Here is a 14,123-nt window from a genome sequence, read left to right as displayed (position 1 = left end):
CTCCTTGCAAACACATACTTTGGAGGAGTTCCCATACTTTTTTTTTATTGTCCACCAGAGCTTTGGTGGTAAACTGTATGAAATCAGTCCAGAAAACTGGAAAAAATCAAAATCAAACTGGGGGGAGGGGAACCAAGTAAAGATGGCAAAGCCTTTCTGGTGTAGACTTGAAACAAAGCCAGGAATCAAATGGCTATGTCTTGGCAATATGAGAGTCACGAAGGAGGGAGTTTTAGGCTTTCTTTCAGTGCCCTTTGAGACCTGCCTGAAATACTCAGCTCAGTTCTGAAATGCTTGCGGACGAGAAACACCTCACAGGTGAACGGCAACAAAAGCAACAACAGAAATAGATGAGCAGCAGCGGGGGCGAGTTTTGAGGAAAGATTAAATGGGTTTGGCTTGGTGACAGACAAAGGTAGCCAAGGTCCTCGACAATACCACGTGTGTATTTGAACATAAACAGCAGGAGGCAGATGAAGTGTTTGTCAACACGCATGGCCGTGGTTTGTTTTTCTGCTCAAAACCTCTTTGTTCTCAGCACACTTCTCCTTTCAGAGCTTGCACCTCAGTTTCACAGGCCAAGCAGCGGGGATACCTTGTGTTTCTTTGGTGCTTTTCATCCCACCCTCCCCAAACACTTCACCAAGGTGAGCTGACGGAGCCTCATACAAAGCAAACAAACAAAAAGATGAATATGTTCCTCCCCAGATGCAGTCAGCTGCGGTGTAAAGTCAAAGAGGAGCCGGATTCTCTCTCTTCACATTACTGCAGAGTTGCAAAGGATGTGGTATCCACGCTTCGCTCATTTCTGGGGACGCTGCGAGCAAAGGAACAGTGAGAATGCACTGCAGCAAGCAGCGCTGAGATCAGACATTTAGCCCAAGGAGATGGACAAATAACAGGCAGAATTGCGGTTTCTTTTCTTCAAGGATATTTGGTCTGATCATCCTTGTTGCTGCCTTTGTTCTTAACTGTTATGAGGATGTGCAGACAGAGCTGGATGTTATTTTTCTGCAGAGCAGCACCTCGGCTTCCTCAGTACTGACTGAAGGTTGCTAGAGCAACATTAAAACCACTTCCTATAGAGAGGAGATGTGCTCTGTAGGCCTACGCAGCTAGCAGAAGTTATGAAACTTCATGGAGGAAACACAACGCAAAGAGCGAAGTGGTGTGGAGACCTTAAACGGGGATGAAATTGCAGCCACTTCTTTGTCAGCACTAAGGGAGGACAGGAGTGTGATGCTCTCGTATTTGAAAATCTCTATTAGTATTCAGACCATTCCGAGCATACCTTTCCATAGTGTTTAGCTGAGAATAAATGAGGGATGCACATCTGGGCTATTTACTAACGAACCACTTCTGTAGAGATTGGTTTACTGCTCAGTTGCACTGGTGTGGTCCTGGGAAGGAGAGATCAAGGCGTCCTTATTCTGGATGTTCCTTCCTCAGTATTCATCCTGAGTTCTGTGAATCAGAGATTTCTTGAGCAGTGCTCCTACTGAAAAACATTTGCAGTGCTTTCGATGCAGACCTTTTGCTTTGTTGTGTGCTCCGCGTCCTTGGCTGTAAAAATAATACAGCAATTTCTTCTGGTTTCCCTTCATGTTCTCAGAATAATTCAGGGTATGGTATATGCCAGGAGAATTGTGAAAGCCTGGACCAGGATTCTGCACGGAGAGGCAATGACATTGCTCCTGAGGTATTGCAGCTGGTTAAGAGATCACCTTGCTAGAAAGTGTCGGCATACACAGAGAAAGAGAAAACAGCAGAGAGCTTCGGAGGCTCGCCCTCTGTGAAAGATTACAGGTCTTCTGGCTTTTGAACCAGAAGAGAAGTGGGATTTTGGCATCAGCATGAACACAAAGATCAGCATGGACTTTTGTACAGAAACATGAGAAAGATTTCATTCACTTCAGAGCCCTAGCAGAGTCAAGGACAGTAGTTACAACATGCTTATCCCCAGATCTAGATGAAATGTGGCCGAAAAGAAGTGTTGTGTATGGTCAGAGTCCCTTACAGTGACTGAAACCAGTTCCTGGCCCAAAGCTCCCTTGGTACACGTATGCAGTGCACTGAGAGGTGGGCAGCTGTCTTTCTCTGATCCATCAACAGCTGAATGAAGGTACTGGGCTAATGGTATGGCACTGGTGACAAGAAATATCCCTTTAACTATTACAAGGCAATCTAAGCAGTGTAACCTGTGAGGCTGGGATGCAGGAACCACGCTAGCCCCACTGCCGACAGGTGGGCTGCCTTTCAAATTCGACTGTGCAAAATACTGGAGAATGTGCAGTTTGTAGGTAGCAGGACAGCTGTCCTGTCAGATGATGGGGACCCACAGAGAGCTCCATTGCTCTTCTGCTTCTTTTCCATCTCTGATTTCTGCCCTGCTGATGTTTGAGCGCATTACTGTCCAGTCACATGGTTTGTTTTATAACCCAAAGGGGACAGCTGAGCTCCTTCTACAGAAACGCTGGTTTTTTTGTTTTTTTTTTCTTTGTGATGCCAATGCCATGACCTTTATTCATGAAAAACGAAGTGTGAATGGGGAAAGCAGGGTGGAGCTCCATCAGAAATGTGATGTAAACAGCTGCAAAGATGTGGCTGTGCACCTCCAAAGGCATTTCCCACCACGTATGAAACTGAGCAACACGGATTGCAAATACAGCAGAGATCCTATCTGATATTTTGTTAAGCTAATTGCCTATATCTAAAAGCAAGGTCTAGTAAAAATTGCCAAACTGAACTCTCGGTCTGATTAGACAACAATAGCGTCCAAAGGACTTCATGGAAACAAATGCCCATTCCAGGTACGAGCTGACATTTCAGAAATGCCAACCTCTTCTGCTGTTCAGGAAGGTAACCGGGCCCGTTCAGCAGAAGAGCTCCATTTTGCTGTGGAAACACATTCCCCCCAGCACCCTTGAGATCTCATCCTGAGGCGTTGGAAATAATTCATGCTCTCACTCTTACAGAAATATTTTTGTGTTCAGAGCAAACAGCTGTGGTGCTGGTGCAGGACAGCAGAAATGTGACTGGGAACAGGCTGCTGCTGCCCGGTGGGCAGGAGCCCACGCGTTGTTTCCCTGTGCCATGGGAGCAGTGAGTGGGTGCCTGGCAGGGAGAACACACCCAGTACACATGAGGTCTCAGTGTGTGTAGCTGCCAGACGGAGAGGATCCCGGTGTGTCTGGGTGGGTGGATCCCAGTGAGGCAAGCATCCCTTTTGTCAGCACCGTGTGCTGCACTTGATGTAACAGCCAAGTGGAGCAAAGGGGCTGTGGGCACCCCACGGAGCTGAGACAAGGTCACTGAGGGTCCCGCACTCATTCTGTGCCTTGCTTCATGTTAACACAGCTCTGTGATTACAGAATTTTGCATGAACCATTAGCTCAATGAATTGCACCTAAAGGGGAGTTTCAGTTTGGATATAAGGAAGAAGGTTTTTACGGTAATGGCAGTGAGGCACTGGCACAGGCTGCCCAGAGAGGTGGTGGTGCCCCATCCCTGCAGACAGCCAAGGTCAGGCTGGAGGGGCTCTGAGCTCCTGATGGAGCTGTGGGTGTTCCTGTGCATTGCAGGGGTTGGACTGATGGCCTTTAAAGAGTCCCTTCCAACTCAAACAATTCTGTGTTTCTATGGTTGACTGGGCATGGTGGTGATGGGCTGATGGTTGGACTACACGACCTTAGTGGTCTAACCTCTATGATTCTGTTTCTATGATGCTGATGGGGATGGATTTCTGCCTAGCTTTGCTTTAGGAATGTGTGGCTCCTGGTGGGCTCTGCCCCACACTGCCAGCCCCTTCTCTCACAGGCTCCGTGCCAAGGGCTTGAAAAAGATCAGAGCTCACATCCTGCTCGCTCCTGCTTCTCGTCCCCTGAAATGGGTCAGTCTTTCAGTAGGTGGGGAGGAAACGTCTCATAAAAACACCGTTGTCAAGGCTGCTTCTAAACAACAGGGCAGATACGCATGCCATTAGCATATAGGGACATGCAAGAAACTCCCTCAAATTCTACCCTTGCTGACAGCAACACCATGAGTCACAATGGCGCGGGGCCAGGCCAGGAGCACTCTGCTGGGAAGCACCCGGCCACAAACTTTCCACAGCCGATGCCTGCCCAGGTCAGGAGCCAACGTCAGGTATCCACGCAGGGATGCCGCGCTGAATGCTGCTGACTTTATTTTGGGCAGTGGATATTCTGGCTGAAAGACCACTTGAGAGCGTGCCAAAGGCCCAGAAAAGGTAACTGCTTAGGAAGGCTCAAGGTCACCCGTGCTGCCCGCCTCTCCACAGCGACATCGCTGCCCTCCGGAGCCGCACTGCCGCAGCGGTGGAAGCCAAAGCATCCTCCTTGGGGCACATGGGGAAGGCTCCAAGTGTCTGTGCCCAAGGACAGTGGGCAGGGACGTGCCAGGAGCTGTGTGACATTCCTCAGAAGGGCAGCACAGCACTCTGCGGGTTAACGGCGGAGCTCCCAGCACCGGCTCCCCTGCCCCAGCCACCAGACGCAAGCAATTTGTTTTGCATTTGGACTGGTAGGCTGGAAAACCAAAGTGCTGTGTTTTTAAGTTTATATTACACGCTTGCGTTCCAGTTCTGTTAATTAAAATCATGTAGCTGAATGAGCAGTTGCTGGATAGCTTGCAGGGTTTATTTTAACTTTTCTCTATTTTTTCTGGATGCTTGAGCATTGGATGCTCTTCCTCTCTCTGCTTGCAGCGCATTAATTCACCTAACTAGAAACTCTATCTGCCTGAACCAGTAAAAGCGTGCATTTGGGAACGGTTTTGTTTCTTACGGTGTTTTCTGTTAGTGATTGCCTACAGCTGCCAATGCAATTTGTCAGAGTAAACTAGGCACTACAAAATCATTTTTAATATGCTCTTCCTAAGTGTTCCACCATCACTTTGAGAGGGAAGAGACCCCGCAGCAAACAGAAAGAAACATGAGCATGGAGGAATATAGCTGAGTGATCACACTTCTTCCTCACTGCGGGTGTAATCCGTCGCCTTGCCGGGATCGATGGGAGCAGAGGGCGGCAGAACACCTAGCCAGAGCACAGCGGGTCACCCACACATTCGATCATTGCAGCCTTTTTGCCACAGCATCACCCCTGAGCACACCTCGTGTTACTGGTGCAGGACTCACCCCACTGGGGGAATGCTGCTCCAGCTGCCCGGCCTCACGGTGTTGCTCTCAGGACTGCGAACTCGAAGCGTGAACATGCCCAAGGCCGTGCCAACATAAGCACGACGCACTCAGCCTGCACAGCAAGCTCCTTGCAGCTCAGCTCTGCACCCACACGCACCCACCTTACCCCAGCAGAGCCCTTCTATGCAAATCTCTGCCCGCTCCGCATCGCACTAAGTACTGGCTCCAGAATTAGATCCACCAAGATGACATTTTTCTGCAGCAAGCACATTCAGACGTAGCCTTTTCAGGCCTCATATCTCGGTTATTAATAGGATTGTTTGCCTTCTTTTGGAAAATTGAATTCATGTGATAAAGGGGAACTTTACATATTAAATTCTGATGTACAACTTCTGGTATGAGCGCTCTTGCAAAATACAGAAGTGGAAAATGTAGGTTATGTGGGGGGAAGTCGTTTTCTTTTTTTGTTTGTTCATTTGCTGTTGTGGTTGTTGTTTTATTTTTGCAAATTTCGTAGGACAAAGCCAGCAAAGGACAACAGCAACACTTCACAAATCCATTCCCCATTGATCATGTCCCATCCAGTCAGGTGGCAAATTCAGGCAGGCACCGCGAGGTTTGGTCAGAGCTCCCACACAAAGCAGTTATTTCAGGCAATAAAAAAAGACAAAAAGATGTAAGTAGTACATCTGCCAGCGCACACACAGTTCTAGATAAGCTTAATTAGAAAAGTAGAACTTTCTGGAAAGCACAGTCATTGCATTTCCTCCTGCAGCATTAAATGAAATGAGGAGCACACGTGTATTTTCGCACAGGACAAATGCTGCGGAGTATTTCTGGGGGACCCCGTGAAGGAAAGGCCAAACAGAAGCAGCACATCTTCATTGAGCTGTGTTGGTGTGACCCCAGCTTTCTGCATGTGGGACGCAGCTGAACGAAAATGGGTTCCTTGAATTCCTGGTGCCTGACCGAAATCCACACACATACTGCTTATTTCAATTTAAGGAAAAGGGATTTTGTTTCTTGATCCTGTTACATAACTCTGGATCTGTTCTCCCCTGAATACACAAGCGTGTTTATCATTAATCTTAAAGGGAAACAGCCACCCTTCAAAACCTTTTCTGAATTTATGTTTTTCAGTGGTAGATCCCAAACGACCGGCTGTGAATTAAAGATGAAAACACATTGTTTCTTTTCTAAATCAGATTACTTAAACCGCGTTTTATGCACAGCTCTTTTCCTGCTTTTCCCCAATAGCAATGGGGAAGAAAAAAAAACACAATAAAAGCAGTTCTTTTGGACGTGACTTCCAAAATGCAAAACATACAGCTCACACAGCACCCAGCAGAGCAGAGTCCCTGTTATTGCTTTTAGCTCACTTTTATGAAGCCGGCTGCCTTTCAGCTTGGAGACATTCTTTAATAATACCTATAGCTTTCGTTCTGCACTACATTCCATTCAAGGGTTTTTGATTGCTCAGGAGCTCTTGGAAATCCTACGGGGCACAGGAGAGCGTTTTTGTTTCCAGATAGCTGTCAGCTAACCTGAGACAGCAGTGTGACCACTGGCGCCCAGTTTGGTCCCTCTGGGTTTGCCCCTTGCTTTAGGGATCAGCTCCAATAAAGGAGCAGGCATTTCTCGAGCTGCCCGCAGTTTGGGAAAGGCTTCAGCCTTTCAGATGTGCAAAGTGCCTCGAATTAACATGTGATTGCCTCGATGGAAGGAAACGGACGGCAGAAGCAATCCTGTAATGGCCAAGCAGTTGCAAGCATGAGCAAAATAGGCCAGCAGTAGTATGAAATCACGTTCATAATAGAACGTGAAGCCGTTGAGGCTGCTTGTCAAGAATTCCTGTGGCTTTTAGTTTCCTGGTGTGCACTGGTTCCATCGCTGGCAGATTCACGTGATGGGGGTGTACCAAAGTCACAGGTCGTGCTGACTTTTGTTTGGTATTTCATGCGTGTGTGATCTAAAGAGATAAACTAAGAAAAAAGTAACTGTGTAGGCCTTCCTTTCAACTGCAACAAACACAAACTAAAACTGCAACCGCTGAGTGGATTGTGTGGATTGCTGAAGTATCCTGGTACGTAATAGCAATGGCAACAATTCTATTCCCTGATTCAGTAACGCTCCAAATCTGCAATCCAGATTCGCTGTGCGATGCTTAAATCCCTCACCAAATCTGACACCCTTTTTTTTTCAAGCTCACTGCCACACAGGGGAACCCCGAAGGCTGCCCTTGTATGGGGGTATTTATACAGGAAAGCTGTGTTTGGAGGCTTGTTACTGCAGTGGGCTTACTCACAGCATCTCTTTGCCATTCTTGCCTCTGTCCTTTATAGATAGAGAGCGCTCTGTCGATTTCTGCCTGGAACACATTCTGCTTTTTATCTTTATTCATGTTTATATGTAAAATCTTCCCAATCCCTGCAAAACCTGTGTCTCATTTGTGCCTTGGTCCTGAGTTTAGCAGGCACAGGTTGAGAAGAAACAAGTTTTTGTTTCCTTAAAAAGCAAGAAACATTAAACCCACTTTGATTCTGAAGGTTTGCTGATGAGCGTATCTCAGGCCCTGGTGTGATACCGGCCCTCCATCCCTCTCACGTGATAGAAATGCCATCCACCTCTGCCATACGAGGCAGTCCCATTGCTGCCCCTCGAGATCTCCTTCTCACGGTGCACACACAGAATCTCTCCACCTTCCGTGCCATGTCGGTAGATTTCCACATGCCAGAGCCAAGCAGGGGATTTGTCCCCGTGTCTTTTTTAAAACCTGTGACCCAGACGTGGAGATTAAAGTTCTGTTATTGGATTAAACAGATACAAGAGGTGCTCACCATATCAGCACCTAACACCTTAAAACTCCAGGAAGGAGACCTGCGTGCAAGTGGGGAACAGTTTGTAGGAAAGGGGCAGAACATGAAGGAAGACCACTGCCAAGCTGTGCCTTGGACAGGTGGGCAAAACCCAGCCACGCTGGGCAATGTGCAAAGCACAGGAGCGTTGTGCTCTGGCTTTCTATAGCATCACACTGCTGGATATGCTTTAGGTTTGGTGTACAAGTCATTTGGACTCTATTTACCTGTAACCAAAGTGGTTTGGGCCATATTTCTCTCAGTCTGGATGGACATTTTCATGGTGGGCTGCTGAGTGCAACGCTTGGTTCTGCTATTCATGGCACCACCACGGCACTAAGAATAGTAATAGATTAAAGGCAGAGTGACAGTAAAAGGACAGTAATTTAAGGCACTGTTTACATGCTTAATATAATGCACATGCTTACGCTTTGCAGTCTGGGCTCTGGCTTGTGACATCGGTTACATAAAGAGCAGGAGGAGGCATTAGCAGTGCCACTCCGTCACAGGACTCCTATGGAAACAGCAGTCAGCGATGCACACATTTGGGACACAAAAGGCCTAATTAATATCATTGTCCCACTTAGTTCCAGGTACTGTTTACACACTTCTGTCTTCAGAACAGCTTGGGCTGCTTTTTTTTTTCCCTTCCTCCTCTTTGGTATTATTTTTTTTTTGCCCAAACACAGAGAGCAGCCACGTGCTGCGTGTGGCTGAGGAACAACAGAACAAGAGAGAGCCAGAGACACAAAATACAGGCTTTGATTCCTCTAGAGAACTTGAGCAAAATGTTCCGCTGCTGTCAGTGGTACAGCTGTGCTGGCAGGAGCTGCGGCACAGATGAGGCTGCGGCCGCTCCTTGCGTTCAGCTGCCGCTTCCTCGTCGGTATCGGGGCATCCTCGCAGCAGCCGAGCCGCTGGGAAACGCTCTGCCCCGCTCCCTAGCGCGGCCGCTTGGGTTTGCGGTGCTTGGTGGAGTCTCACAGGGATGGATGCCTGCGGATGCTGAGCTGCGGTTCGCAAGGAACCTGATTCATAAGGCGTAGGTGGCAGCATGCGCTACATCGCGTAATTAGTTTACACCAGTCCGTCGGAGGAGATAGCTCTTCAATTAGCTGAGCCTATCTTACACCCGTATCTATCTCTCAGCTTGAGGTCGATTCATTTTTCCCACCAGCTCGGTGCTGGGAAATCAGGGAGCAGCTCCGGAGTCGCGATGCTGTACCTGTGGCACCGCGCATCTGGCAACCAGCGCATCGCCCCGCGCTCCTGCACGAACCAGCCCAGGAAATCAGCTTCTAGAGGGGTCCCGAGGCTGCCGTGCTGGACCTCGGTCCCCTCCCCGCCAGCCGGGGCTCCATAGGTACCACTGACTGAGCACCGCGTGGGAAGCTCGGGTCAGTGTCTGGGACAGCCTGAGGCAGCAGGGCTGGGGGGAACGTTTGTTCCTCTTGGCTCAGTCCCTGCTGCTTGCAACGTGCGAGGTTAGCGCTGAGGGATCGCTTCGTATGCAGCTACTCTGCCCCTGCAACGTGAGCGGTATTTTACGGCGCGGTGCAGGGGCTGTACGAAAACGCCTAGCGAGCCTACGGTGCTGCCGTCTCACAAGACGACGGGAGATGAGGGTAGGACGGCAGAGAGACAGCTCCGAGCCACATCCCCCCGTCCGACTCCGGGACGAAAGCATCGCACGCTTTCGGAGAAACGAAAGCCGATGCGGGACACACCGCACTGAGCCGGGCGGGGAGGAGGCAGAGAGCGGTGCCGCCGGATCCGTGCCGCTCCCCAGGCACCTGCCGGCCGCGCTTCCCCCGGCACGACGGGGTCGGTCCGAGAACAGCATCCCCCCATACACCCCCGACCCTCCCGGAGCCGCACCGGCCGCGCATCCCGAGCCCCCGCCGTCCTCCCGGGTAGCGCGGCCGTGATGCTTTGTCTGAGAGAAGGGCTCCCTTTGTGAGGGGATGGAAAAATAGCGACGGACAAGAAACGAAAGCCGCCCGCGGAGCCCTCGGGCAGCGGATGAGGCTGCGGTCGGGAGCACACGGGGCAGCGTGGGGGGGAAGACATGGGGGGGGAACCGGCCCCGGCCCCGGGCGGCCGCAGCCGCTGCCCCGCACCCGCCCGCCCCTCCCCGCCGCCCCGCGGCCGCCTGCCAGCCCGAGCTCCGCCGCCGTGTCTGCGGCATGGCCCCTCCTCCCCCACACCCCTTCCTTTAGGCTCCCCCCTCCCCAGCAAAGAAGAGGCCGTGCCGGTGTTTTTCCACTCAGCAGGATGGGTGATGCTCAAAGCTCCCTCATTAGACAACAGACACGAGAGGTCAGGAAGAAAGCGCTTATAAATTACCGTTTCCTCCCGCTCGGCGCTGCTAGTCGCTCCGCACCGCTCCGCCGGACGCTCCTCACGGCCTCAGCGGCGCGCAGGCACCGCGGGCAGCGGCGGACTCAGGTAGCGGCACGAGGCGGGAAGGCGGGCGGGCGGCGGGGCCGGAGCGGAGCCGCGAACAAAGGGCGGCGGAACCGAACCGAGCGGCACCGAACCGGGCCGAGCAGCGCCCTGCCTTTGTCCGCGCTGCCTGCGCCTTCCCTTCCCCCCCCCCCCCCTCCGTCTATTTATTTGCTCTTTCTTCTTCTCTCAACACCTCCCCCTTCTCCCCAGCTGTCTCGTTACCCGGGTGGTTTTATTTCTTCCCCAGCGGTTATTTCCATCCACCCCCCCCTCCTCCAACCCCTCCCCATCACCACCTTGCGTTAACTTTTTTCGCGATAACAAACAGTTTGCAGCGCTGCAATTAGCCGCTTGCTGGCGGCCCTCCAGCGCATCTACGGAGCGCGCTGCTCTTTTTCGCCCTTTTTTCTCTCTCCTCCCACTCTGCCCGCTCCGGTTTTGGTTTTTTTTTTGGTTGTTTTTTTTTTTTTTAATTCTTTTTTCTGCTTGCCGTGCGCTAACCTCAAGTGGAGAGGCTGGTACAGGCGATGCTGCATCTGATGCTCGCGGGCCTACCTGGTGGGTAATACAGCGGCTGCTCGTTCTTTCCTTTCCTTTATTTATTTTTTAATTATTTTTTTAATTTTTCTGCTGCTCTTTGGCGAGCTCAAATCGAATTGTGACGCCCTCGGGGTGGGCTGTGGAGCTCAGCGTGATTCTGGGCTGAGCGGGATCCACGTTTTGCCCCATGGCTTTAGGACAACGACTGCCCATCTCGCCTCTAGCAGGCGGCGTGTGGGAGCACTTGCGAGGTTTCCATATAAGAACATGGGAGAATTTGTGGCTGAAGAATCGTGCGGGTTGCACGTTATTTAGGAAACAGAAGGCAAGCTGTGCTGCGCTTGGGCAGCTCGGAGAGAGGCACAGCTTTGTGTTTAGCAGCTGTAAGAGCTGATTTGTGCTGTTTAATAAGAGCTACGTTTAAAGGAAATCACTGACGGGAAAAGTAGTGGGAGAAGATCCAGATAAACTGATCAGCTCCACGCATATTCCAGCATGCTTTGTGCTGAGGTGTAGAGATGGAGTTTTCGGTCAGTTCTCATTCTTTTAACCGTATTGGGAAAGGCATTAAGAAAATGCTGTGAGTGGGGCTGGTTGTGTTGGGAGTGCTATTTTGGTAACTGCAATATTTTTTTGCCTGCATGACAACGTGTTTTGGGTTTTGTACCAGGAGGAAAGCGAGGCAGCCCTGGCTTGTCAGCTGCTTGGATGACAGTCCCTACCGGCTTAGATTGTATAGGGCCGGGAGTGAAATAGCCCAGTGAAACCTGCTGCAGGGGAGTTTGGAGGTAACAGGCTCTGCTGAAGCATTGCTGTCTCTGATAGCTGCCCGTTTGCTTCAGGGTTAGGGCTTGGGCGAGCTAGCTGCCTGCTCTCATTGTCTGCTTTGGGAGAGATTTGCAGAAGTGCAGCAGTGGGTGCTTATACGCCCAGAGAGTGTATATATATTTTTTTCTTTTTCAAAGAAAAACTGAGGCAGGCAGCACTGGGACGGGGCTGCTCATCCAGAGTGAGAAGGGAGTACGGTGGAGGCTGAAGCACGAGTGTAGCAAGGAGGGATGTCTTTGTTGCCTTGGTTAGGCTAACGCTGGAAACTTTTATTTTTGTCACTTTCAGAGACAGCATCTTTGTGTTTCAACTGCCTCTCCCTTTTTCTCTGCTTTGCATGTGTTTTTTCTCTTTCCTTCATTTGCCTACGTCTCACCTTCTCTTTTCCTTCCCCTTCTCACCTGCTTCACGTTGCTTTGAGGCAGCACCCACTGGAGGGCGACAGACACCTGTCCCCGTGCTGCCCCGCGTGGGAAGGGAGCGGACCCCACACAGCCCGGGGGACAAAAGGCCGCTTCTCGCTGTCATTTATTAACCCACGTCTTTTATGTGTGCTGCCGGGGGTGTTTACTGCCACACTTTGCAAAAAGTGGGAGCTCACAGGTGGCACTGCAGTACTGGGAGGTACTGGGAAGGTGTGGTGTGGAAGGTGTGTGCTTGGGGCTTTGTCTGTAGGGATTTTGCTCTGGGGTTCAGTAGGAATTTGGGATGATTCAAACGCTGCTCTGTTTGGTTTTGCTGTAGCTAAGAGCAGAGTGTTGCTGGCAGTGACTAATTCGCAGCTTTTGGGGGTTGCTTGGATGTTTCTTACACGGCAGAGGTGAAATGGGAGGACTGAGGCAGGAGGCTTTGGTGCATTTTAAATCCGGTGTGAAAAGAGGTGCTACGTTGCTGGGGGAGAGAGGAAGGTGCTTTGGGTTGGCTTGCTCTTTCTGCACAGAGCTTGTGGAATCCCTGGTGCCCTAGCACAGTCCTTTTTTAAAGCCTCGGGGATGGATTTGCCTTACAGGTGATCACTTTTCTCTTAAATCAATACTCAAGACTGAGCTGCATCTCGGTGGTCTCTAGCCAACTCCTGTTGGCTGCACGTCTCCATAGAGACCCTCAGGCACAAGCCTTTAAACAGGCTGCTGTGTCTCTAGGGCAGTGACACCCCCAGTACTCAGCTCAAAACTCAGCAGCAAACCCCTGTTATTTTAATGATGTCCCTTCTAGCTTTTCCAGCACCCTTGGTTTGGGTAAAAACTGCCAGTTCCATCAGGAGAGGTATCCCTTAGCACCCAGGCATTTAGTCATGTTCTGAAAAGGTTATGCTCATTCATTTCTCTTAAATTTAACCATATTGCAGTGCATTAAACTGGATGGGAAAGCAAGGGTAGTTAAGGCCTTCTGCAAGTAATGCTTGTTTGATTGCTCATACTCATCATGCGTAGATCATTTAAGAAGTGCAGCTTTGAATAGATTAACTACTGGGATGAGTGCATTCGACTTCTCATCACTGACTTCAGCCCTGTGAAGGGGGGGCTGCTTGCAGGACTGGGTGCTCAGCATTTGGAAGAAAGGTGTGAGGATGAAAGTTCTGTGATTTAGCAATTGAGTTTCTCCATAAATGCATACCTACTTGAATCCTCAGCTGTTGTAGTGCCACGGATTTAATAGATCTGTGCTGGCCGAGTGTCATCCCAAGGCATGTAAACTCTAGGCAGTACTCTTTAAATTACAGAGTAGTTAATTTTGATGTAAGATAATGTGTTAGAAATTAAATGAGGGTTGCCATTGTGCACTGCTCTTCCTTCCCCCCCAGAGACAGCCATTGGAAAGTCCACCGTGCTGCCAGGCTGTGATTCTGGAGCCGCATCTGCCGCGTTCTGTCAGCCTTGTTTTTGTCTGCATGTCTAGCTCCACACAAAAAGCAGTTTGACACTGGCTCCAAACCCTGCTCTGGGAGCATCCACAAATCCTCCCAGCTTGGCTGGTGGAAGGGGAGAGCGAATCAGCCCGCTGCAGGTGGGAGGCAGCAGGCAGATGGCGTGCGGCCGCGTGAGGGTGGCTGGTAAAAGCCACGTGCTGCTGGGCATGCTCAATCATTTCAGCAGTTACTGGATTTCCTGTTGTGGTTCTTTGTTGCCCAGCCCAGAGGAGCACCTTTGGCTGCAGCACTTGGGTCTGAGTGCAGCTGGTGCAGGGAAGTGATGATGCTGTGCCAAAGAGCAGCAGCAGCAGCCAGGGTTGGAGCGCGGGGTAGGTGGGCTGCCCACAGGTAGGAGAGCAATGTGTGCGTAGAGTCATGGGTGTTG

General features: G+C 50.5%; 1 protein-coding gene across 9 annotated transcripts in view; it reads left to right on the top strand.

The window, feature by feature from the left end:
- Positions 1 to 10,227: 10,227 nt before the first annotated feature.
- Positions 10,228 to 14,123, top strand: part of SLC6A6 (solute carrier family 6 member 6) — a 47,990-nt gene continuing 44,094 nt past the window's right edge. Inside the window, exon 1 of one of the 9 annotated variants that reach the window (XM_065749731.1) lies at positions 10,228 to 10,329. In XM_065749731.1, the coding sequence (XP_065605803.1) occupies positions 10,285 to 10,329 (45 nt within the window). In that variant the 5' untranslated portion in view covers positions 10,228 to 10,284. Of the gene's footprint in view, positions 10,459 to 14,123 lie in introns of all 9 variants that reach the window. The other 8 variants (XM_065749730.1, XM_065749741.1, XM_065749738.1 and 5 more) reach the window with 8 other exon arrangements.

The sequence above is a fragment of the Cyrtonyx montezumae genome, unplaced genomic scaffold (genome assembly GCF_038088225.1).
Source record: "Cyrtonyx montezumae isolate F1298 unplaced genomic scaffold, pur_monq_1.0 scaffold_6, whole genome shotgun sequence".
Lineage (NCBI taxonomy): Eukaryota > Metazoa > Chordata > Aves > Galliformes > Odontophoridae > Cyrtonyx > Cyrtonyx montezumae.
The sequence above is the reverse complement of the archived record's forward strand: the minus strand, read 5'-3'. Positions and strand labels throughout refer to the sequence as shown.